General features: G+C 41.9%; 1 protein-coding gene across 1 annotated transcript in view; it reads left to right on the top strand.

The window, feature by feature from the left end:
- EMILIN2 (elastin microfibril interfacer 2) overlaps positions 1-26,391 on the top strand; it is a 61,627-nt gene that overhangs the window by 29,807 nt on the left and 5,429 nt on the right. Inside the window, exons 4-6 of the mRNA XM_034762709.1 lie at positions 4,335-6,260; positions 18,087-18,506; positions 19,565-19,603. Of these exons, the coding sequence (XP_034618600.1) occupies positions 4,335-6,260; positions 18,087-18,506; positions 19,565-19,603 (2,385 nt within the window). The remainder of the gene's footprint in view (positions 1-4,334; positions 6,261-18,086; positions 18,507-19,564; positions 19,604-26,391) is intronic.

Genomic DNA, 26,391 nt, shown 5'->3' with positions numbered 1-26,391 from the left:
GGGAATGAGTAGGCGAGCCGGGGCAAGCGGGCTGAGGAGGCAAGTGGTGAGTCGGTGGCTGACCTGTTCTACTGATCTGGTCTTGCTCCCATCCCCTCTCCCAGGGCCGGCTCCAGGCACCAGCAAAACAAGCAGGTGCTTGGGGCGGCACATTTCTAGGGGCGGCATTCTGGCGCCGGCCATCAAAGGTGCCGACTCCGGGGCATGGGAAAAAAGTGCCCCCACCACTCCAGCTCGCCTCCGCCTGCTCCCCTGAGCGCGCCGCCACCGCTGTTTCGCACAGCAAGGCTGGGAGGGAGAAGAAGCCAAGTGGTGGGGCGCTCGGGGGAGGCGGCGGAGGTGAGCTGGAGTGGGGAGTGGTTCCTCTACCCCCCCGTTACTTCCTGCACCCCACCACCTTAGCTCACCTCCGCTCCGCCTGCTCCCCTGAATGCGCTGCCGCTCCGCTTCTCCCCCCCTCCCTCCCAGGCTTGCCACGTGCGAAACCGCTATTTCGCGCGGCAAGGCTGGGAGGGAGGAGAAGCCGAGCAGCGGGCGCTCGGGGGAGGTGGTGGTGGTGGAGCGGAGGTGAGCTGGAGTGGGGAGCGGTTCCTCTAACCCCTCCATTACTTCCTGCGCCCCCCCACCCTAGCTCACCTCTGCTCCGCCTGCTCCTCTGAACGCGCTGCTGCTCCGCTTCTCCACCCTTCCTCTCCTGAGAGGGACGGGGGAGAAGCGGAGCGGCGGCATGCCTGGGGGAGCAGGTGGAGTGGAGGTGAGCTAGGGCGGGACGTCACGGGGGGCCCGTAGGAAGCAATGGGGGGAGAAATGCGGCACGCCAGGGGAGGAGGCGGTGCTGGGGATTTGGGGAAGGGGTTCGGAAGGGGTGGAGTTGGGGTGGGGCCGGGGGCACGAAAAAGAAAGGGGAGGCAGCCAAAATTTTTTTTGCTTGGGGCGGCAAAAATCCTAGAGCTGGCCCTGCCCTCTCCAAGTGTTGCAGCTGTCCAGAGGTGCCTGCCTTCCACGCCTTCCTCATTCACACCTCATTCATTCAACAGGGCAATCGATTACAAAGTGCGGGGGGAAGATCTTATTTTACTTCTAGCAAAAAGACATTTTTCTTTTACCTTAATTATATACTACCGCTATAACATATTGCTGTTCAATACTGCTGTTTCGGTGGGGTGGCGCTGGGGAAGAGAGTTTGTTTCCGCGGGGCAGATGGCGCGCGGGAGGCGGGTTTTGGCGGCGCTGCGGGGGGTTGTTTCTGTGGGGCGGGCGGTGCTGGGGGGGGTGTTGTGTTTCGGGGGGGGCTGGCGGGGAGGTTGGCGGCGCTTGGGGGGTTTCGGCCCTCAGTTGTTTTCTTTGGAGTACTATGGCCCTCGCCGCTTTACGAGTTGTGCAGGCCTGCTATAGACTCTCTATGGATGGTAATTCCATGCTTGAAAAATAAGAATATAGCAGTAGGGCTATATTACAGACCACCTGACTAGGATGCTGTCAGTGACTCTGAAATGATCAGGGAGATTAGAGAGGCTATTAAAATAAAAAACTCAATAATAATAATAATAATGGGGGATTTCAACTATCCCCATATTGACTGGGTACATATCACCTTAGGAAGAGATGCTGAGATAAATTTTCTTGACACCTTAAATGACTGCTTCTTAGAGCAGCTGGTCCTGGAACCCACAAGAGGAGAGGCAATTCTTGATTTAGTTGTAAGTGGAGCACAGAATCAGGTCCAAGAGATGAATATAGCTGGACCACTTGGTAATAGTGACCATAATATAATTTAACATCCCTGTGGCAGGGAAAACTCCACAGTGGCCCACCACTGTAGCATTTAATTTCAGAAAGGGGAACTACACAAAAATGAGGAGGTTAGTGAAACAGAAATTAAAAGGTACAGTACCAAAAGTAAAATCCCTGCAAGCTGCGTGGAAACGTTTTAAAGACACCATAATAGAGGCTCAACTTAAATGTATACCCCAATTTAAAAAACATAGTAAGAGAACCAAAAAAGAGCCATCGTGGTTAAACAACAAAGTAAAAGAAGCAGTGAGAGGCAAAAAGGCATCCTTTAAAAAGTGGAAGATAAATCCTAATGAGGAAAATAGAAAAGAGCATAAACTCTGGCAAATGAAGTGTAAAAATATAATTAGAAAGACCAAAAAAGAATTTGAAGAACAGCTAGCCAAAGACTCCAAAAGTAATAGCAAAATTTGTTTTAAATTCATCAGAAGCAGAAAGCCTGTTAAGCAACCAGTGGGGCCACTGGACGATCGAGATGCTAAAGGAGCACTCAAAGACGATAAGGCTATTGCGGAGAAACTAAATGAATTCTTTGCATCGGTCTTCGCTGTTGAGGATGTGAGGGAGATTCCCAAACCTGGGCCATTCTTTTTGGGTGACAGACCTGAGGAACTGTCCCAAATTGAGGTGTCATTAGAGGAGGTTTTGGAACAAATTGATAAACTAAACAGTAGTAAGTCTCCAGGACCTGATGGTATTCACCCAAGAGCTATGAAGGAACTCAAATGTGAAATTGCAGGACTACTAACTGTCATCTGTAACCTATCATTTAACTCAGCTTCTGTACCAAATGACTGGAGGATAGCCAATGTGACACCAATTTTTAAAAAGGGCTCCAGAGGTGACCCTGGCAACTACAGGCCAGTAAGCCTCACTTCAGTACCGGGCAAATTGATTGAAACTATCGTAAAGAACAAAATTGTCAGACACATAGATGAACATAATTTGTTGGGAAGTAGTCAACATGGTTTTTGTAAGGGGAAATCATGCCTCACCAATCTACTAGAATTTTTTGAGGGGGTCAACAAGCATGCAGACGAAGGAGATCCAGTGGATATAGTGTATTTAGATTTTCAGAAAGCCTTTGACAAGGTCCCTCATCAAAGGCTCTTAAGCAAAATAAGCAGTCATGGGATAAGAGGGAAGGTCCTCTCATGGATTGGTAACTGGTTAAAAGATAGGAAACAAAGGGTAAGAATAAATGGTCAGTTTTCAGAATGGAGAATGGTAAATAGTGGTGTCCCCAGGTATCTGTACTGGGCCCAGTCCTATTTAACATATTCATAAACGATCTGGAATAAGGGGTAAACAGTGAGGTGGCAAAATTTGCAGATGATACAAAACTATTCAAGATAGTTAAGTCCCAGGCAGACTGCAAAGAGCTACAAAAGATCTCACAAAACTGGGTGACTGGGCAACAAAATAGCAGATGGAATTTAATGTTGATAAATGCAAAGTAATGCACATTGGAAAACATAATCCTAACTATACATATACAATGATGGGGTCTAAATTAGCTGTTACCACTCAAGAAAGAGATCTTGGAGTCATTGTGCATAGTTCTCTGAAATCATCCACTCAGTGTGCAGCGGCAGTCAAAAAAGCAAACAAAATGTTGGGAATCATCAAGAAAGAGATAGATAAAAAGACAGAAAATATCATATTGCCGCTATATAAATTCATGGTATGCCCACACCTTGAATACTGCATGCAGATGTGATCGCCCCATCTCAAAAAAGATATATTGGAATTGGAAAAGGTTCAGAAAAGGGCAACAAAAATGATTAGGTATATAAAACGGCTTCCGTATGAGGAGAGATTAATAAGACTGGGACTTTTGAGCTTGGAAAAGAGGCGATTAAGGGGGGGGTATTATAGAGGTCTATAAAATCATGAGTAGCATAGAGAAAGTAAATAAGGAAGTGCTATTTACTCGGTCTCATAATACAAGAACAAGGGGCCACCAAATGAAATTAATAGGCATCAGGTTTAAAACAAACACAAGAAAGTATTTGTTCATGCAACGCACTGTCAACCTCTGGAACTCCTTGCTAGAGGGTGTTGTGAAGGACAATACTATAACGGGGTTCAAAAGGGAGCTAGATAGATTCATGGAAGATAGGTCCATCAATGGCTATTAGCCAGGATGGGCAGAATTGGTGTCCTTAGCCTTTGTTTGCCAGAAGTTGTGATTGGGTGACAGGGCATGGCTCACTTGATGATAACCTGCCTTTTCATTCCCTTTGGGGCACCTGCCGTTGGCCACTGTCAGTGGACAGGATACTGGACTTGATGGACCTTTGGTCTGACCCAGTATGGCTGTTCTTATGTTCTAGTGAACTAATAATGACTGAATTATAAACCACTGACAACAAAGACTGAGAATAGAAAAGATGACACCAAGCTATATAATATTTATAAAGCATTAATATGTTTTAACTTGATCTAAAGAAATTAAAATTGACCTCCAGCTGTTCTAAACTGTTGTTGTTTAGACATACTTACATCCAAATTTTGTTTCCATTATGTCTTTAAAACAGACTCAGAACCAACGGAAATGCCACGGGAATCACCCGAGAAGAAAATTCAATTCCTTGAGGATGAATTGTTTCGACTTACGCAGACAGTGCTTGATCTTCAATCCTCCTTACCAGGTGTGAAAGAAAACCTGAAAGCAACTGTCCAAGAAGATGTCAGTAAGATGTTGGTCTCATGGCTGAACAACCGTCATAATCACCCAGGGCCTGATAGTGTTGTGGGTGGTGAAACAGACAGTATTCATCTGCCTGGAATACTTGGCAATAAAGACCAGAAAGAGACTTTTACTGATTTTGGAATGGAAGACATAAAGTCTGAACTAGCTGAGGTCAAAAATACTTTGAAGACAAAAAATGACAAGCTGGAAGAACTGAATGGGAAAGTGAAAAGCTATGAAGGGCAATTAAAACAACTGCAGGAAGCAGCACGAGGACCTACAATAACAATACCGAGTGGTGAGTTATATCAGGAATATCTAGATTCTAAAATTGAGGCCCTGAGACAGGAAATGCTGGAAGGATTGGAGAAGAAAATGGCAGATCTGAAAAACTCATGTGAATACAAACTAATGAATATCCAGCAACAATGTGATGACCATGAAACCAGCTGTTCAGAAATAATACAACTTGTAGAAGAAAAGGAAGATGGCCTGAGGAAAGAAATAAATGAGCTACGAACTCAGATCCAGGCTCCTTCAAACCAGTCAGGTTGCTGCAAGACTAGCCACAGTGATGACTTTGGTCAACAGATAAAAAATTTGGATGAGAAAGTTGACAGAGTTGTGGAAGTACACAGAATCTTAAATGCCAGAATAGATAATGAAATCATTCGCATTTCTACTCCAAATCTAGAAGACATCTTTGGCCCAAGATGGGAGGAGCTAGATGCTAGAATCAATGTTACAGAGAGGAATGCTGAAGAACATTGTTTTTACATTGAGGAAACTCTCCGAGGTGCTATAGCTGCTGAAGTAAATGAAGTCAGAGACTTACTTGATCAAAAACTACAGGCACTGGAAGACAGGTTGGGTGGCACTATTTTAAAAATTGCCAATGCCACAGCCTCAGATGGAATATCAATTAGTTCAGGATCAGTCTTGCACAGTGACTCAGAATCTGGAAATGAGCAGCTTACAACTGAGATGAATCTCCTGAGGAACAAACTACAAGCCATTGAACACCTTTGCTGGCAGAAATGCCAATCTGCACCCCAAGATATGGAAGACCTTCAGAAAAGCATAGAAAATTGTAGCAACAAATATGAGTACTTGCTTTTGAAAGTAGAAGACAACTCTGCTCTTTTGAAGTCTTTAAATGGTTCCCTTAATGAGAAATTTAACTTTACTAAGAGCAACCAACAGAACGTCCAGAAGGATTTGCGTAGACTTCGGTATGGTCTAAACGTCATGGATAAAGATGTAAAAAATCTTCAGGTTGGCTTGAGCAGCTGTAAGGAGCAACTTCTGGGTGTCAATTCTACATGTGAAAAGACCCAGCAAGGTGTATTCAGAAAAATAGATGAAATACAAAGAACAGTTGTGAATCAAACTTCTCACCCAAATGATAATTGCTGTAATGAGGTGAAGGGGAGGATGGAACAGCTAAAAGAACAAATCTTTAATGACCTCAGGAAATGTAAAGAGAACAGTGGTATTCAGGAGGGAGTCTCAGATGTGGATAGTAGACTGTCCCATGTTGAAAAAGTCTGCAGCAAAATAGACTCCATCTCAGGTAGCCTGCAGCGAATAAAAGAAGGTCTGAACAAGCATGTCACTAGCTTATGGAACTGCATCAGTCAGATGAATGGAACCATGACGTCTCATTCCAAAGACATTTCTGGTCTCAAAAATTCTGTCCAACAGTTCCACAAGCAGGTCACCAAAATCACCACTGACCTTCAGGAGCTGATGAAAATTCAGTCTGGGGCACGTAAGTTAACCTTCCTTTTTATTTTCTCCACTAGCTTTCTCACCAGAAAAGTTTAGAGAATGGAACTGAGCTAAACAAGTCCCCGAATTCAGTTCAGCTTAACAAGGGGGAGCAAAAAACATTACATTTAAACATTTGTTTTGTTTTACAAAGATAGTAATTTGGTTCTGTTTTCCAAAACTACATAAAAAGCTCTTTGCACACATTTTCAAAAAATACAATCAATATGTTCGGAATGTTACTGCTCTTACTTTTTGATTAAAAACAAAGCAGCAGCAACAAAACAAATGTTTGGTACTTTTTTCCCCCAAGAGGTGAATTTCAAATGAGTGTTTTAGGTAGTGAACATCATTGAAAATTGCTTCAGTTTGTTTTATTGTATTCACCTCCCTCCTTTTTTTTTAGTGACGTGAAAGACAACTTAGGAAAAATCAAAGCCAGATGAATTTTGACTTGAAATAATTATGACACAGATCTCTAATTTGGCTACTCCTAGATATCACTCTAAAGTTTCTTTTTAAACAAATGAGATTCTCAGGTCGTGTCATTCAGCACTGGTCCATTGACTTTTATGGAGCTATACCATTTTATACCAGCTGAAGATCTGGACTAAGACTCTGGTGGTGTATCGTTTTACAAAGAAACTGAGTTTACTGAAGGACATGGAGTTCCTGTCTTTGTTACCATGATTAAAAACTGAGAGCATTGACAGTATTGTGAAATTTGCACTCTTCCATTTGTTGCGAAACACATAGCTTTATTTTATTTTTATGCTTTATACAGATATGATATATTTGACATTACAATGGATTGATTATGCTATAACTTTAAATCAAGGAAAGCACAATTTCATTATTCACTGATATTAGGATTTAAAATGTAATTGAACTTTTCTGTGTGTTAACTTCAGAGTAAAAGACTGTGAAGCTATTTTCATGTAAGTATGGGATAATTAAGTAAAGAAGAGAGGCTTGTGAATGCTAGATAATGCACATTGGCATGGAAATAAATTTTTCTTCTTTAAAATGACCATATTTAATTGTTTAAACAGCAAAAAATGTGTATTTTGATAACAGAAATAAAAATCTTTCTTCTTCTAGTGCCCCCTACTGGTGCTCCACTCTAGGTGTGCATGCACCTCAGGTCAAAGATTTTACATAGCAGTGTCTGTTAGGCCCACACGTGTGCCCCCTGCAGTTTTGTGCCTGGCACAGTGGCTATATAGAGCTCTGCGGGTGAATTGCTCTCAACTCCTTCTCAACCGCCTTGGCCTGAAACAGAGCTTTAGCAGCATCTGAGCTGAGCTTACCTCAACTATATTTTTTTCTCATATCTTACTAGTTATTGGTAGTTCGTAGTGTTTCCTATGTGTGTGCTAGTTGCAGGAATTTTATAAAATAAAAAAAAATTATTAAAAAAGTTTACTTATTCATTTAGGGTAAAGACTGTTGTCCTTTCACCTATTTTTTTTTCTCCCCTCAGAGGAGCTTAAATGCAGGCAGGAGGGAGCTTAAATGCTGGAAGGACATGCCCGGGTCTCCCGGTTTTAAACACTGCCTTTCATGCCAAGAGGCTATCCCAGTCAGTGACGGGCACTCCTGGTGTGTCCGTTGCTTTGGGGAGGCGCATGTTCCCCAAAAGTGTAACTTCTGCTTGGCATTAAAATCGAGAGCCAGAAAGAACCAGGATTTAAGCTACATCTCCTTCTGATGGAGAGCTCGCTCTGACTGGCTTCTGACCCTGGCCAGGGGACCCTCCCGGACAATGGTCTCCGAACAAGTCGACCACTTTGGCCTCCTCGGCACAGCACTCCTCTAGAGCATTGAAAAAGAAATCTGTGGAATCCTCTTCTGCCCACATCATGCTACCGATTAATGAGGTCCTACTAGACCATGCAAAAATAATTTGGCATACCCTGGCCACAATATCGCATACTTATAACAGGAAAGACAAAAAAAATTACGTTCCCTGTAAGGACTTGGAATGTTTATTTTTGTATCTATCACCCAACTCCCTTGTGGTCAACGCTGTGAACGAATGTGGAAGACAGCACCACACTAAATCAACACCTTCTGTTAGAGACCTAAGCGACTTGACTTATTTGGCTGTGAGTCCAATTCATCCACGTCTCTACAATTTAGGTTCACGAACTACCAAGCTCTCATGGTGAAATAGAGCCATGCTAACTATTCATAGTTGAATGTCTTTATTGAGCATCTTCCAGCAGAGAAGAGGAAACAATTTTAGGCAATCATTGCTGAGGGTCAGCAGCTGACAAGAACATCCCTGCAGGTCTCTCTGGACGCCACTGATACAGCCGCTCATTCTATCTCCATGGCAGTACTCATAGAATCATAGAATATCTGGGTAGGAAGGGACGTCAGGAGATCATCTAGTCCAACCCTCTGCTCAAAGCAGGACCAATCCCTAGACAAATTTTTGCCCAACATCCCCAAGTGGCGCCCCCAAGGATCGAACTCACAACCCCGGGCCCAGCACGCCAATGCTCAAACCCTCATGAGGAGGCCCTCCTGGCTTCAGCTCTCAGGGTTTCTGAGGGAAGTCCAAAATACAGTTGAGGACCTTCCTTTCGATAGATCGAAGCTGTTTGCAGAAAAAAATGAAAAGTCACTGCATACCTTAAAAGATGAGCATCTTCAGTGACAGGAAATTGACATCCTCCTAAACTGGGATGCTATAGAATGGTTCCTATGCTACACAGAGGGAAAGGATTTTATTCCAGGTACTTCCTGGTTCCAGAAATCAGGGGCAAGTACATGAAGAAAACGATGGACAACCTGTCATGAATGTTTTATATCACTGTCAAGAGGAAGTGAGATCACCTTCCCTCTGTACTGAAGCAATGAGATTCTGGAATTGGTGCATATGAAACCAGATCATTATCTCAGCAGCTTAATTTCTGCGTGTACAAAATATCAGATGCCCTCTATCAGATGCCCAAAATATCAAATAACAGCAAATGCCCTCAGCAGGCTCCTCTTGCAAGATCAAAAATGGGAGATAGATCGCATTACGTTCCACCGGATATTTCAATGTTGGGGCAACCTGCAGATAGACCTCTTTGTCATACCCAAGAGCAAGAAGTGCTTCCACTTCTGCTTGAGGCGGACTGGGTCATCATTCCCTGGGGGATGCCTTTCACCTTTGTTTGGAGTTCAGGCCTGCTGTATGCATTTCCCCCAACTCCCTTGATATCCAAGGTGCTATTCAAGATAAGAAAAGACAAGGCCAGGGTTACTCTAGTAGTTCTGGTGTGGCCAAGACAAAGATGGTTCCCTTACTTCATCTGGCTCTCTGTCTGTCAACCAGTTACCCTCCAGACTTTTCCCCATTTTTTCTCACAGGGAGCTTTGTTAGAGTGTCTCTAAACTTCATTAGAGTGCACTTGGCAGCTATTACGGCCTTCTATCATATGGTAGTGGAAGAGGGGTTTTCTGTCTTCGTTCATCATACAACAAGGAGGTTTCTGAAGGAACTGGCTAAAAATTCTCACAAATCAGATGCCCTGCACTAGCATGGGACCTCAGCTTGGTGCTCAGATGCCTTAAAAGGCTCTCCTTTGAATCTATGGCTACCTGCTCCCTTTTACTAGGGTGACCATCGTCGCCTATGCTGAATACGGGACACTTGGTAAAATTGCTCGTATTCAAACGAGTTCAAAGGCAATCAATCAGAACTATGAAGTAGCCCCCCCGCCCCGCTATTAAAAACGCCAGGGTCCAGCAGCGCAAGGGGGGGCTCAGGCCCTTTAAAAAATCTCCCAGATTGTTACTCTCCGTTGCAGACAGAACTAAAGGATCTCCAGTTTCCAAGCACAGACTCTAATGATGGATATCTGGCTGCATTACCTACTGCTATCAGTCTCCCGAACTTCATCCTCCTCCTGGAGAATTAACTCACTCCACGAGATCCCTCTCTACTTTAATAGCCTTTCTAAAGAACGTTCCCATCATGGAAATATGTAGAGCCATGACTTGAACCTCCATTCATACATTTTCTGAACACTATGCGGTTAGTCATGCCTCTGCTTCTGATGCCATGTTTGGCTCAACTGTACAATTTTCAATCTGAGATTTGACTCTGAAGCCCCACCCCTCCATAGACAGTACTATTCAGTAGTCCCCTAGAGTGGAGCAGCCATAGGGACACTATTTGAAGAAGAAGAGATGGTTACTCACCCTTGTGCAGTAACTGTTGATCTACGAGATGTTTGTCCCTGTGGGTGCCTCCTCTCCTTTGTTTTGGAGTTCTTTACAATGTTGTTCCAGGATAAAGAAGGAACTGAGGGTGGTTTGCCTGTGCAGCTATATATAGCCATGGTGCAGGTGCGCATATGCAGGCTGAACAGATATGATTACCTAAAATCTCCAATCTGAGGCATGCGCACCTAGAGTGGGGAGCACCCGTAGGGGGACACATCTCAAAGAACCACATTTACTGTGCAAGGTGAGTAACCGTCTCTTCTGGGAACTTCTCATGTGAAATTCCAGCCCCAAATTTCCACATATTTAAGCAAAGAAAGCAAGGAAGACTCATAACGCCAAGAAATTTCCTGGGGTGAAATTTTGGCTTCATTGTCGTCAATGGGAGTTTTACCATTGACTTCAGCGGGGTCAGGATTTCACTCCTAGTTCCTAACTCAGTGCCAGATTAGACTCAGCCCCCAGAGAAATACAAGATAATGGTGAATTTCTAAGGAGAAGGATATTTTAAAATCCAAAAATCGACTGCAAATGTCCTGAAATAAACCCCCTTCTGTTCTTCAGTCTAAATCTTATTAGAAGCCACCTGAGAGAGGAATGCACACACTGACACCATTTGGTCAAAGCAGCATTATCTTCTGGGTGACTCAGTAAGCAGCCATTAGTTCAGTTATCAACCAAGTCTTTCTCTTTTCCGTCAGTGTGATTTAATATCAATAATATGTGTGGCCAGAATAGTGGGATCAAGATTATTGTTTATTGTGTTCAACACCTTTGCTCCCCTGCCCCCAAACCTTTTATAATTTTGCTGCATACAGAAAAACCACCACCCCTCACCACTATTAATACCTCTATTGCTTTTTTTGTCATTGAACAATTTGTGTTTCCCAAAGCATTTAACTAGAGTATGCATCTCTATTAATACTCCTAGGAGGGCCTACCTATTAATTGTTGTTGGAATTTAATGAAAGAATAAAGATCAGAAATATTGGTACTGTCCAAGAGAGTAGGCTTAGCCCTTCATTGTAGTTGGCTTACACTGAGTTTCATGGAAGTCTTGTTGCAGTATTGGTAGATGGACTGTGCTGGTGGATTTTACATTGAATGTGAACTGGGATCTTCAAAGTCAGTGATTCCTGAGTTGTCTGAGTATATACAACATATAATGCTTGTATTTGGGCCAAATTCTTGTGACCAGCTCAAGAAGCTGGGCTGAGCATGAAACAGACAGGAGAGGAGAAGGAGGTATCTTCCTTCCCAGGCAGTGGAACAGCCGAAGAACCACTCTATAGTGGCTACTTCAGTCCCATGACTAGATCCTCTGATCCAGCCCACCCTGCTCCTCCCCCACTTCACTTCTGCTGCACACAGATGCACACCCTTAGCGCAGTCCACCTAATTCTGACTATAGCCCCATCCTATGCACTTTGAAACTGCACCTGCTATGCAGAAGGGATCAAGATTTTTTCCTTGCTGTGGACACAGACACTCTTGTCCACACAATGTAAAGCCACCTCTCAACAGCTTCATGGATTATGTTTCTTTAAATCTACTGCAGTATTTTAAAGCATGAAATAAACTTAAAACACCCACATTTCCATAGTATAATTCAGTTTCATAGAACTTTATATGGTCTCCATAAACTGTACCTACAGCGACCTTGAGAAGAGACCCAACCATTAGAGACTAAACATACAAGCCTGTAAAACTGTAGCTTCTAATGTCAAATATCTGTGGCCTCAAAGAGGTTCATAAAGCAAATACTTATGTCCCAGAGTGATTCAGAATAAAATAATGCTATCCAGCACAGCAGTCTGAGTAAGTCTTGATGTTTGCAGCTCCGAAAAGGTTTTGGCAACAGAGGGACTCTGTTGGAAGTGGTTAGGGAACCTTGCTCCACTGGGCAGTTACGTCTTGTAGTTATTTCCTTTGGGGATTAATACCATTCTTGGAACAGGATGTGTCTTTATCTATGTGCATCATTCCACTAAGATTTAACTTTTTGATGAGTCTGATTGCAATATCTTCTATGGTACCTTTACTACTTTGAACTGGTGATTTTCAGTTCTGGCTTATAGATCAGTATTAAATTCCTACCTAGATTTAGGTACTATTTGCCAACATATTGTATCATTTAAATTATGTCATTTTGGTTTGAGAGACTAGAATAATAACACATTTCTCTTTCTACAGTTGTTTGAATGTGGTAACACAAGGATACCCTATGAGAATTCTAAAACAAAACCTTGTCTGATTACATGCACCAATTAGACAACTAAACTGAGCAAAGGCAAATTAGTCTGAGGCCAGGAATATGGCTGTTTTGGCTTGAAATGTTATATTGAGACATTTTGCAGCCAAGAACATTTAAATGACTCAGTCCAAACTAATGTTGCAGGGTAATAAGTTATTGTGTGTACTATATATAAACCATGGGTCAAATCTTTTTTAAGTCATTTAGGACTTAAAATGAAGTTTGCCTGTTAGGACTGAGCAAGACTGCCAGCTTTGGCTCATTATGAATAAGTAGACTAGATAATCCCATAAAATGTGTAAATAGGTTCTCTGTGTCACTTCAGCGTTTAGAGAAGCATATTACTGAATGATACTGCACTAAAACTGGCACTAAAATAATCTTTTCTTTAGATGTAGCCTGTTAATACATTTTTGCCATTCGTTCCTGTAGCCAGAAAAAGTATGGTCTGCAGCCAAAAATGGCTTCAGGATTTTAGTTTTCTTTGATTACAACTATTTCAATCAACTTGTAATTATCTGTGAAGAGGGGTTTCAAACATAGGAATTGCTAAGAGCAGTCTTCTATAGATGAAGACTATAGTCTTCTTATTCTTGATGAAATCTTGTGTATACCTAAATTACTACACTTAGGGATGTGTGGTAAAAACTTTTCTGTAACACCAGTAATAGGAATTCTGGTGCAAACCTTAGTATATCCTCTGCCAGGTACACCAGGCAGCCTTTTGTAACTTGACAATTGTCAAATCCATTGTCAGCAACAGGAGTTTGGAAGTCATAGCTCTTCTTGATTCTTGTCAGTGTAGTCACTGATGCCTTAGTCATCTAGTTTATTTCATCCCGTCATTGTTCTTGTCTGCTCAATGTATTACTAGGGAAATGGACATTGCTAGAAAGAGCTGAACCACAACAAAGTGCAACCTGAGTTTCACATACCTGTCCCCTGCCTCCCTCCCCCATGTATTTTTTTCTCAGTGAAGTACCAGTGGAGTTTAAAAGTGAGGGGAAAAAAGGAATTGGCATTTTAAGCCTAGGATGGGGGGTTTTCTCCTCAGTTTAATTTAGACAGGCATCTGAGGTCAGTAAGCTGAGAATGATCAGGCGGGTGATAGTAAAGAGAGCAGTGCGAACACTGTTGGTGAAGAGGGTGCTCCTGAGATTCTAATTTGAAGTATAATAATGGTCTAAACTCTGCTGCTTGCCTTTCCAATTGCTTTGTAGACAATGGGGAATACTTCTCTTTTGTGTGCTACTCAACACAATACAAGCTGATTTGGCCAAATTCATCCCTAATTTTGCCCCATAACTTCAGTGGAGTTACACCAGGGAATTTTGTCTTCACTCTTTGGATTGATAACACATGTTCAGTCCAAAAATATGCTGGCTTCTTTGTTATCATCTTTGTCTCATGATTTTAAAACACAATGCCATGATATGATGCAATTCAGTACAAGAGGCCAAAAAGGCATATGAAAACTGCCAGAACTGTAAAAGCGATGCCTCTCAACTAACGCACACTTTGGATGGTTGGCATATGATTTTTTTCCAAAATGGAGTTGGTATATCTGGATATTTTCAAATATATGGATATGCACACTTGTCAAGGTTCCTTCCCCACTCTGAACTTTAGGGTACAGATGTGGGGGACCTGCATGAAAACTTCTAAGCTTAACTACCAGCTTAGATCTGGTTTTGCTGCCACCACTCCCAAGTGCTAATTCCCTTCCCTGGGTAGCCTTGAGAGACCTTCACCAATTTCCTGGTGAACACCGATCCAAACCTTTGGATCTTAACACAAGGAGAATTTAACCATCCCCCCTCCTTTCCCCCACCAGTTCCTGGTGAGTCCAGATCCAACCCCTTGGATCTTAAAACAAGAAAAAATCAATCAGGTTCTTAAAAAGAAGGCTTTTAATTAAAGAAAAGGTAAAAATCATCTCTGTAAAATCAGGATGGAAAATAACTTTACAGGGTAATCAGATTCAAAGAACCCAGTGGAACCCCCTCTAGCCTTAAGTTCAAAGCTACAGCAAACATTCTAGCAAAAGGAACATTTACAAGTTGAGAAAACAAAGATAAACCTAACACGCCTTGCCTGGCTGTTACTTACAAGTTTGAAATATGAGAGACTTGTTCAGAAAGATTTGGAGAGGATGGATTGATGTCTGGTCCCTTTTAGTCCCAAGAGCGAACAACCCCCAAAACAAAGAGCACGAACAAAAGTCTTGAAAGTATCTTGATTTGAAAGTATCTTGTCCCCTTATTGGTCCTTTGGGTCAGGTGTCAGCCAGGTTACCTGAGCTTCTTAACCCTTTACAGGTAAAAGGATTTTGGAGTCTCTGGCCAAGAGGGATTTTATAGTATTGTACACAGGAGGGCTGTTACCCTTCCCTTTATAGTTATGACAACACTAAACACAAAGAACCAGGCCAAACATTGTGAGAAAAGTATTAAGGCTTTTGGTTTAAGTTGTAAGAGCTTGGGGGAGGGGAAACTAGTCAGACATGCAAATTCATTCTGCATGCCCCTGTCCAAGGCTGGAGGCCTAAAGCGAGCTTAACTAAACTGATGAGAGAAGGTAAAGAAGTGAAAAATATATGAAGGCAAGAAATAAGAATACCAAGCCAGTTTGTGTTGTCAATGATATCAGTGCAGATCTGAAGTAACTCTACTGATCTCAATGGACTTCAGATTTAAACCCATGTTACTGAGATTAGAGACTGCCTCATTAGGTTAAAAATCAAGCACAGGTGTCATTCAGTTAGGAATAAATTAAACACTTGCAGTCACCTTTGCCCTTACAAAAGTCTTTAAAGTATAACTTCACAGTATTTTAATGTCATGATGAAAGCAAAAAAATTATAATATGAATCAGTAAAAAGTGTATATTCCATTCTTTAATCTTGTATCCTGTGTATAGAATTACCTAGGTAACTTTCAGCAAAACTTTGTGGTGCCTGATTCTTTAACTTTCCCCTCTCATTACAACACATTAGTATCATTCTATAAAACTCAACCAGGAAGGGCCAGGGAGATTTTTTTAATCGGGAGCTATCACATGATGCAGGTACTATGAGAACATGGAATTTTTTTAGATGAACCTTCCAGAAGAGTGTAAGGCCATGAGTAATTTACTTTTTTGAGATGGAGAACAAGAAACAAACCACCCAAGATAAGAGTGAAAATGCAGGATTTTTCATTACTATCATCTTCAATTAAATGTCACATTTGCAAGGCAAAGTTCTTACCAAAACAGTCCTAAAACGCTAGAATTCACAAGTGTTATATTTATCAGAGACACAGGACTACAGGCAGCATATCTCAGTGTGTAATTAGGATTTGATCACACGCTGTCACAAACTCTTCCCATTTTCCACCCTGGCCTAAACCATGGCGGTACACTTGCCTCACTATTCAAATGAAGATCACCACAAATAGCAAACAATAACCAACACTAAGGCCATGTCTACACTTACCAGGGATCAACGCTGCTGCGATCAATGAAGGGGAGGTCAATTTAGCAGGTCTAGAGAAGACCAGCTAAATTGACCTCAGAGAGCTCTCCAGTCAACTGCAGTACTCCATCAGAATGAGAGGATTAAGGTAAGTCGACGGGAGAGTGTCTCCTGTCAACACAGCGCAGTGTAGACACTGCAGTAAGTCTACCTAAGCTAGGTTGACTCCAGCTACAAGCGTGATTTAGGTCAACTTGACCCCGTAGTGTAGACAAAGCCTCAGTCAGTACTACAAACACATTAATAAACTAAAATTATTACTACCCTACACCTCTTCATTATGTTCACCAGAGTTAGAATTTGTGGTAGATACTACTTTTTTTCCCTTCAATGTAAAAGGCCTTGTGAGTGATTCGAACAGCTGGAGTCTATACATTTGCGATCTCCAATGTATTTAGACAAAATGTTTACATTTCACCCACACAGTATATCCATTGTAATTACCACTGTAGCCAGTCAATATAATGATATACTTTTGCCTTGCAGTGTTCACATGTTCCTATATTAAAAAAACAGCCAGGTACATATCATACCATCCTGCCAACATCTGCACTGGATTGAATTTCACCTTCGTTGCATAATATTAGGTGTCATATATACTGTACGACTTAGGCGCAATAGGTAAAATTTCCAAAAGCACCTAGGGGAATGTCTATACTGCAGTTAACCACCCAGGGCTGGCCTGTGCCAGCTGATTCAGACTCACGGGGCTCAAGCTAAGGAGCTGTTTAATAGAGGTCTAGACGTTTGGGCTCAGGTTGCAGTCTGAGCTCTGGAACTCTCCTACCTTGCAGGGTCCTAGAGCCCTGGCTCCAGCCGAAGCCCAAACATCTACACCGCAGTTAAATAGCTCCAGTGAGCTAGCATGGACCAGTTGCGGGTTTTTAATTGTAGTATAGACATACCCCAAACCCTAAGAGACCAAGGAGCATGAAACTCAAGGACTTTCAGTGAGTCTTAGGCTCATAAATGATTTAGGACCTTTTGAAAATGTTACCCAATGAGCAGTGTTAAGGGGCAATTAATTATTATTATTAATGTTGAATGTCCTTGCTTTTCAGATGTTAGTGATTTTTGTATAACAAAGTTAAAAAGAGAAGGAAATGGAAGCTCAACATTGCCATACATTGTGTCATTCATGGGCCTCATTCTGATCTCACCGACACCGGTGTAAATCAGGCCTAATTTTACGGAAGTCAATAGATTTAGACAAGTGTGAAACTTGTATAAATTATGTTAGTTCTCTTTGGTGGTTAATTTAAATAGAGATGAAACTGCTTAAAATGAACAAGGCAGGTTTTTGACGGAGAGCAAGGATTGCGAGTAAGGTCCTTTGGTCAAAGAAACTTTTTAGTACCCTTCTTATCTTTTAAATCTGTATAAATATTAACCCCCCGTGCAAATAATATACATTCACTTTCAGGAAGACATTACATTTCTAAGATTCGGTTAGGACTAAATTTTTTACAAATATGTTGTAAACGCTATCAAAAGGGATTTGAAATAGAACAGCTACACAACTCTTATCACTATTATCAATGCTATATGGCACTGATACCATACACTACGCTGGCTATCCTACTGGAAAAGTCCTTTAACAAAGACCCTTCCAAACAATTAAAAATTGTTCAGTAAACTGTGACCCTGGATCTGCCTTCAGTGTCATAAAGTTTTAAAAACAGAAGAACGTTGATTTTTTTTTATTATTCCATCTTCAGAAAGGAAACTTGCAGTTTAATTAAAAGTGTTTGTTTTACAGAAGTATAAATGTAATGAGTTTTATGAATTTTCTCAGATGGATAATATTTTACTTTTCTCTTTCTACAAATACTTAGCTGAAAATCAACCAAGAGTACCACTGGGGATACCACAAGAAAGACCTCCCCTGCAGCCATCACAGCCAAGAACACCACTACAGCCACCACAACCAGGAACATCTCTACACTCACCAGAGCCGAGAACACCACTGCAACCATCACAGCCAAGAACACCGCTGCAGCCATCACAGCCAAGAATAGTAATACAACCACCACGGCAAGGAGCCCCTCTTCAGCCATCACAACCAAGAACTCCCCTACAACCATCATTACCAGGTTCAGCCACTTTACCACTTTTGCCTGGATCAACTGGGATCATTATGGAGTCTGGACAGGCTGGTCCTCCTGGCACAGTTGTAATGTCAAGAAGTGGACGGCCTAAAGGCATAGATGGTCAGTATACCATGCCCATAGCTGAAGGATATGCAGGAGCACCAGGTGAGAAAACTGAAATGTTATCCAAGTGATCATGTTATAATATTTGACCCCAAAGCCAGCGTTACTGGACTTACGTTATGTTAAGTATAGAACACATAGCTTTGCTAAGATTATAGACTAGCAGGGTCTTTCATCAATAAGTAAGACAAGCTGAGCTGTCAGATTCCAGCAGTGAGTTTGTTACTCTCCACACAGAGTGACATTAAAGCTGCCCTAGGTGCAGGGGGCATATTGGGGCTGGCTACGGGAATAGAAGGTGGCAGAACTGGAGTGTGATGCACGTTGCCAGTCCCCTGCAGGATATGAAATGATGCTTAACTGGCATATGTTAGGGCTGTTATATTAGAACAGCCTTTGGCTAATTTAATTTGCATGATGTCTATTTTGGCTGCAGCTGGACACAGGACCAGAGGAGACATAAAGAAGGCCTCAAGCCAACTTCGCCTCCCTGGCCAAAGCTGCATCAAGCATAATCTCAGTACAATTGCTGTGTAGTCCTCAGTTGTGAAACTATGTACCACTAGGGTAGCTTAAAATAACCTGTTTTGCCACAGTACACGCAACAGAGCCGATGCACTGTAATGGGGAATGTGGTCCCCTTTGCTATGGCTGCTACTGGTTTTTAACAGTCTTAGTGGTATGAGTTTCTGCCATCTGATACTATGCACTTGTTGAAATGAGTTACTATTTCATAAAAAGAAAAGAAAATGTTGGTAAACTGTTGTGATATTTAGACTATGTTGTACTCTTAGAGCAGGTCTTCACTACGGGGGGGTCGATTTAAGATACGCGAATAGCGTAGGTGAATTCAACGTATTGGAGCCGACTTACCCCGCGATGAGGACCGCAGCAAAATCGACCTCCGCGGCTCCCTGTTGATGGCGCTTACTCACACCTCCGCTGGTGGAGTAAGAGCGTCGATTCGGGGATCGATTGTCGCGTCCCGACGAGACGTGATAATTCGATCCCCCAAGAGATCGATTTCTACCCGCTGATTCAGGCGGGTAGTGTAGACCTAGCTTTATTCACTGTGTAACATAACTTCTTCTGTTTTGTAGGGTATCCAAAATCTTCTCCGCCTTCTACAGACTCACAAGGTAATCCAGTTGTTGCCTAGGAATTCTTTGAACAACTATTCACTTATTTCATAAATAGAAAATTCTAGCAGGGTGAAACTGAAGAGCAAGAATGTGGATGCTTTTAGGGCACAGGCACAGTTCTGATCTCTCTATACTGGAAAGGGACAACCACCAGGGATGATCTCTTCTCCCCCTTTTTTTTTTTCACACTAGCAGTCCTGTCCTGGCTGAGAGGATGTTCAGGGCACATGGAGTATGAGAAAGTAATGGAGAAAGTGGCACTTAATATATATTTAATTTTTTTCTTTCAGTGCCTGAAAGGTCACTACTGAGAGAACTAACTGAAAGTTATGGGTCGTTTTCAGGATTTAGCCTTAAGTTTACAAGGACTCTAACACTGTCCTGCCAACTCCAAGTGTTCAAAAATAATGAGTCAAGCCCCAAAAAAACATAACACTCTTTTCATGAAGATGCTAAAAATCAGATTTAAAAAACTAATAAATTTGGGGTTTCTTTTTATTCTGTTTTTTTAACCTTGAAGGGTTCATACTTTTTTCTGCAACCATCAGGGATAATAATTTATATTTTTCTTTTCAAATGAAAACTTAGATTCTTACATAATCATATGATTCTAGAAGCTGGAGTTTTAAGAAAAACCCCCAATATCACAAACCTCAGTTTGCAACACTATTGTTGACTCAATTATCCTATCTTAAACAAGCACATTGCTTACCTATTTTACCAAGAATACTTTAGATTAATAAAAAAATCCAATTTACTTTTCATTGTTTATGCACTTTGTTCACTTTTATTTATATCTCTCTTCTTGGGCAATGAAAGTCAATGAAACCAATTTCACTTTTGTTCAGACTCATTTTAACTTACAGGTTTTCATTGCTGCATGTCTGGGTTCCAAGCACTATGTCGGAGTGTTTACTTAAATGAACTGGTTTAGTTTATTTGAACTGTTGTAGTTTCTGACATCACTATACACCAATACATTTGGATTACAGAAAGTATAAACCTTTCAATAAATGAACAGAACTATAGTTTAATTAGCCCAAATATTAGTTTGCTAGGTGATCTGACTACCCTATAACCTTTAAAAACATCTCTTAGTTTAGCCCTTTTTATATCTAAGCAATGAATATTGTTATCCTGGATCAAAGTGGATCCTCCTACACTCTCTTCACAGAGAATGATTTAATCCAATTCTTGTTTGAAGAAATGTCAGCAACAGATAAAAATGAAACATTAGAATGTTATGGCCTCTGAAGACACTTCCTTAGGACTTAGTTTGCTGGGGCTAAGAAAACTGCAGACAAGGCATGACGAATTGGTCTGGGAATTGACATGAAGACAATTGTAAGAGTTCATGCTACAATCTTGAGATTAAAACTAACTGATTAGAAACTTGTATTTGGGAAGTGTGGGGTGGGAACAATAAGCAATAGGTTAGGGTTCTGGAAAGGGATAAGAAGTTTAAAGGAAAAAAGTATTGGTGTGAACAAAAGCCATGATAAACGTCTAGACTTACATATTAAGATCATAGTCTCACAGTGGTTTTTTCCTTGGTACCGTTATTTGCATTTTATAGACAACAGTGTTTTCACTGGCTTATGGTTAAATTGTATGAAACAGAACAGTATAATATGCTTTAAATGTTAAAGATGTTGAGATAATATAATATAATAACGTTTTATTGTGGCAGCCATTATTTGCACTCAGGAAATATATTAAAGGAAATAGACACCACCCAAGTAGATCTATCTCCCAACTAGAGAGAGAGATTTAGCAAATAGATTTCCTTTGCTAAATCTCTTCACTTTTTCTTAATTGCCCTAGACTATGAACTGAAAATAATTGTATTATTTACATTATATATACACACTCAATATGTAACAGCTTCCATCTCAGAGTGCCTCACAAACTCAGATATCAGATGCACTCATATAACACAGTGATGAACATGATATAAATGCCTTGGTGTAGATCCTCAGCTGGTGTTAGTGGAGCTATGCTAGTTTATAACAGCTGAGGATGCGCTCTGGTCGTTAGTACTGCAGTGTACACATATAAACATCACTGAAAGGCAGCCACCTCTGGGCCAGATTATAGCAGTTAGCACCCTACACAACAGCTGGGGAAGGAGACATTTTGGTTAAAGACAGTGGTGCAAGCTAACCACTGCCTTGGAACCACTCCAAGGCAGTGGTTCTCAAACAGTGGGTCGGGACCCCAAAGTGGGTCACAACCCCGTTTTAATGAGGCTGCCAGGGCTGACTTTAGACTTGTTGGGGCCAAATGCCAGGGCCCGAGCCCCACCACCTGGGGTCAAAGCCTGAGGGCTTCAGCCATGGGTGGTGGGACTCAGGGTACAGGCTCCCTGCCTGAGGCTGAAGAAGACCTGGGGCTTGGGCTGTGGCTCCCCCACACCCAGGGTGGTGGGGCTTCGGCTTTGCGGTGGGCCCCCCCACACACACCCAGGGCAGTGGGGCTCGGGCAGGCTCAGGCTTCGTTTCCCCCTCCTGGGGTCATGTAGTAAATTTGTTGTCAGAAGGGGGTTGTGACCCAATGAAGTTTGAGACCCCCGGCTCCAAGGTGTCATCAAATCTTTAACATCCATGCAGAGCAGGACCCTCATTTTTAATTTCTCATCCAAAGACCCACATCCAGTCAATTTTATGTACAGCGTTAATATTTCAACAGAACATAGGGCTGAGCTGGCCCTTCTTGTATTTGAATGTGTGCTTCCCAGAATAATAGGTTTTTCAAGCCTGAGACTTAGATTACTAGACCATCCCACCCAGCACTCTTTTAACTTCTCCTCCCGTATAGTTTCTACGGTGTTGAAAGTGTTATAAGTGCCGAGTTGATGGCTCTGCTCCAGTCCGCTGGACTGGTCTGAGCCTCTTCTTGGGTAATAATTTCCATATTTTCTGTATCATAGAATTTCATCTAACCTCTTCAAGTTCAAGAATATCCATTGACATACAACTAACGGCTCAAGTTCACCTGTAGTTCAATAAAAATTAAAAAAAAAATCCAAGAAAATAATGCTTTGCACTTGCATACCACTTCTTATGCAAAGCTCTTCAAGCATTTTACAGATGTTAATGAATTAAATCTTACAGTTCACTTATGAGGTAAGGAAGTAAATGTTAGCTGTATTTTACAGGCAAGGGAACTGAAACAAAGAAAGATTAAATGATAGGATCAAAGTGGATCCTCCTAAGCTCTCTCTATACAGAACAAATTTAGTTAAATCATTGCTGACAGAAATAGCAGCAGCAGATAAAAATGACACACTAGAATTTTATGGAGTCTGGAGCCATTTTCTTTGCTCATTGGGGGTTGAGAAAATTTCAGACACAGGCCATGACAAATAGGATTGGGAAATGATGAGAAAGAGCTTGTAAGAACCCTAAGTCACACAGCAAGTCAAGGACTGAGCCAAGAACAGGACTTGGATCTTCTGACTCACAGTCCTGTGCCTTAACTATTTCCTCTCATGCTTCCATTAACGCAGTTTGTGAAGATTGCATACTCATACTAGGGTTTCACTGAAACCTGACGGTTCCTTTAAAAAGAAACTGTATCCAAAGTGCAGTATTGGATACAGCTGAGCCAGTGGACACCATTGATCGTGAACACCTTCTATCCTTCGAAGTATATAAATAAAACATTCAGATATTTCTGTATGTAACATTAGTTTGATTCTGAATTGTTCAGACTTGTCTAATACCTAGCTATCATGAATTTCTCCAGGTTGTCTTGAGTGACAGGTTTTAGGATACCTTTGGTATAAGTCTATGACATTTATTAATAATTATTATTAAATATTTATATTGTCATAGTGTCCAGAAGTCCCAGTTTGGATCAGGGCTCTATTGTGCTCAGCACTATACAAACACATAAGACATGGTCTGTGCTCTGAAGAGAGAATGTATTGAACATAAAAACTAACCTGCCATTCTTTCTGATTATGGATTGGAAAGTAAAATCCAATGTTTTATTTTTCTGCAGCATGGAGTTTGGGTCCTTTGGTGGGATTATCCGGATATATCTCATTTAATCAATTCCCTGCCACTGCAGGGGCCTTGGGCACTGGTGCACCTTAGTCTTTCCTGTTCTCTGCTTATGGCACATAATAGTCTAGTCCCCCGTGGGCTGCAATACTTTGGTTTAATGTTGGTGGTTGGGTTTAGTGTGCGGTGCTAAGTGGTGGTAGCATGTGATATACAGAAGGGCAGACTAGATGAACTAGTGGTCTTTTCTTGCCTTAAATTCTATGACAGTGTCTGGTTTTTGTCCAACACTTTAGAACTTTTTCTTTTCACCACTGATGGTGACAATACTCTGGTTTGTATTCATTTGTATTAAATCTGTGAACCTATCTGAGGTAAATAATTTCCCTGTATTTTCCTTTGCACCATTAGCTGTTTATTGCTGGTGTTTACTTGTTAGGCTCAAAGGAAGAGCTCAAATCACAAAAGCTTGTTGCAACGATGTTGTTTTAAGAATTGCTGACGTCTAGATATGTGATATTTGAAGAGGAATTGGGTAGGGGGCATGGGTATTTAAGGAGACTAATAAGTAGATGACAGTGTGCATTCTGTCCCCTTGAACTCAAAGGTGGGATTTGGAAGAACATAAAGGACAAGGGGGGGGGGGGGGGCAATGTTACTAACAGACCCAGGGGAGAAACATAATTAAACTAAGCAGAGAGAGTGTTTTGGGGGGCCAGACTTCAATGGCAAGTGTTACTTACAAACAAACCCCATGACCTCAGGGCCAGACCTTTAGTTGATGTAAATCAATATATCTTCATTCATTCAGAGGAGCTACACTGCTTTCACCTGATTTCCCTCAAACTATTTATGACTTGTCTGCATGGCACCAGCAAAGTGCAGTAGAGCAGTGTGATTTGTAAAGCACACTAACATGCTGTGCTCTAACTGCCCTGGGTAGACCCTACTGGCGCAGTCCAAAAGATACCTAGCTCACATTAATATAACACCCCTCTGGCACTCTTTGCCATGCCACGTAGATAAGCCCCTAGACTTACTTAAGGGCAATTTCAGAGGTGACTCTAAGAGAGTCTATGATATGTAACTTCATCCTTCCAGGACCCACCATCTGAAAAGGAGTAAGTTACACTTCCATAGACTCAGACAGACTCTCACACACTGACTGACATGTAACTTACAAACTTATGCTTCCTTTTCTATACATGTTCTTATACTATCCTCATCACTGTAGTATCTGAGTACCTTCCAATGCATTAAGCAGTTTGATAAACATCTGTCACATGTGGTTCATGCTTTCTATGGGCAGCGGGTATAATAAACCAAGGGAGGTTAAGCCGGTGGCAGCGGATGCCCGGTTGCGGGTTTTGGCGGTTTGCACTTGGGAAGTTTTTGCTTATTATTATTATTTATTATTAAAAGCTCAGGTTCTTCAGGAAGAGACAAGAGCTCTTCCCACAGGGTGGCTTGGGGTCTCAGGAGGGGAGGCGGAGCTGGGGCAGCTTGGGCTGATCACATGGGGGGCAGGGCTCCGGGTGAGCCGGGGCTTCTCCAGCTGCGGAGGAGTGGAAAGGTGGGGGCAGGCAGCTAGGCTTCCCGAAGGAAGGCTCCACCCGCCACCATGATTCTTTCTCTTATCTTTTCCGTGGGGGAAGGGAGAGGGAATTGGTTGTGGGGTTTTATTTCATCTCTGAATACAGCCCATTGAGTCTTGAGGAGTCAGAAGTTATTGTAACTTATATGCTAAAAAGCCAGAAGAGAAGAGTGCAGCAAGAGCTGCAGGTAGAAGACGGGTGTAAGTAGATGTAAGCTAAAGTAGGTCACCCCAATATTTTAACTCCACTTTCTTATGACTCCTCAGCATACAAATTACATCAACTTAGATTCCCTTATACACACTCATTTCCAAATAAGTAGGTGTAATTAGCCCTACGGGAGTCTAATTGAATTGACAGGAGCATAAGGAACATTAACTTGCACATCACTCCGAAACTGACTCAAGGACTTTCTTGCATATGAGAACCCTGGCTAACAAACTGTACTGCCTGCATTTTTATTTATGCTTTTCTTTCTATTTTTGTAGTTCCACAATGCAACATGCTTTTATTTGAGATCTTGAGTTTTCAAACTGGAAAGTCAGACAGAGAAATTAACTTTAATCTTGTGGGGAAGAAAAAAATTGGTAGGTAATGGCGTACGGTGGAGAGGTCATGTTCCACCTCTCCAAATGCTGCTGTGAGGCCACTGACAGGCTTTGAATCGTAGAATATCAAGGTTGGAAGGGACCTCAGGAGGTCATCTAGTCCAACCCCCTGCTCAAAGCAGGACCAATTCCCAGACAGATTTTTGACCCAGATCCCTAAGTGGCCCCCTCAAGGATTGAACTTACAACCCTGGGTTTAGTAGGCCAATGCTCAAACCACTGAGCTATCCCTCCCAGTGACTTGAAAGGTATTAGGTCTGGGTGTGATTCGCTGCCAGTGCCTTCTTTCCCACTCTCTCTTCCCACCTTCTTCCACTCCCTACCTACTAAAAAACTCAGTTGTCTTCTTTTCCTATTTCTCTTTTGTACCGTGTAGTTAAAACTCTAAATAGATGCTGTACTAGGGAAATATGAAAATCTGAAGCAATTTCAGCTGTAAGATCTTTGTAAAGATAGGAATGTTAATCCAAAGAGCATTAGTGCAGAGTGTCTAAGAGAAACAAGACCAGAGATAGTCTTTGAGTGCTGTTGCACTGGTCCAGTAGTGGAGAATGATCTCCTGGGAAGCTCAAACC

This window comes from Trachemys scripta, chromosome 2, assembly GCF_013100865.1.
Source record: "Trachemys scripta elegans isolate TJP31775 chromosome 2, CAS_Tse_1.0, whole genome shotgun sequence".
NCBI classification, from domain to species: Eukaryota; Metazoa; Chordata; order Testudines; family Emydidae; genus Trachemys; species Trachemys scripta.
The sequence above is the reverse complement of the archived record's forward strand: the minus strand, read 5'-3'. Positions and strand labels throughout refer to the sequence as shown.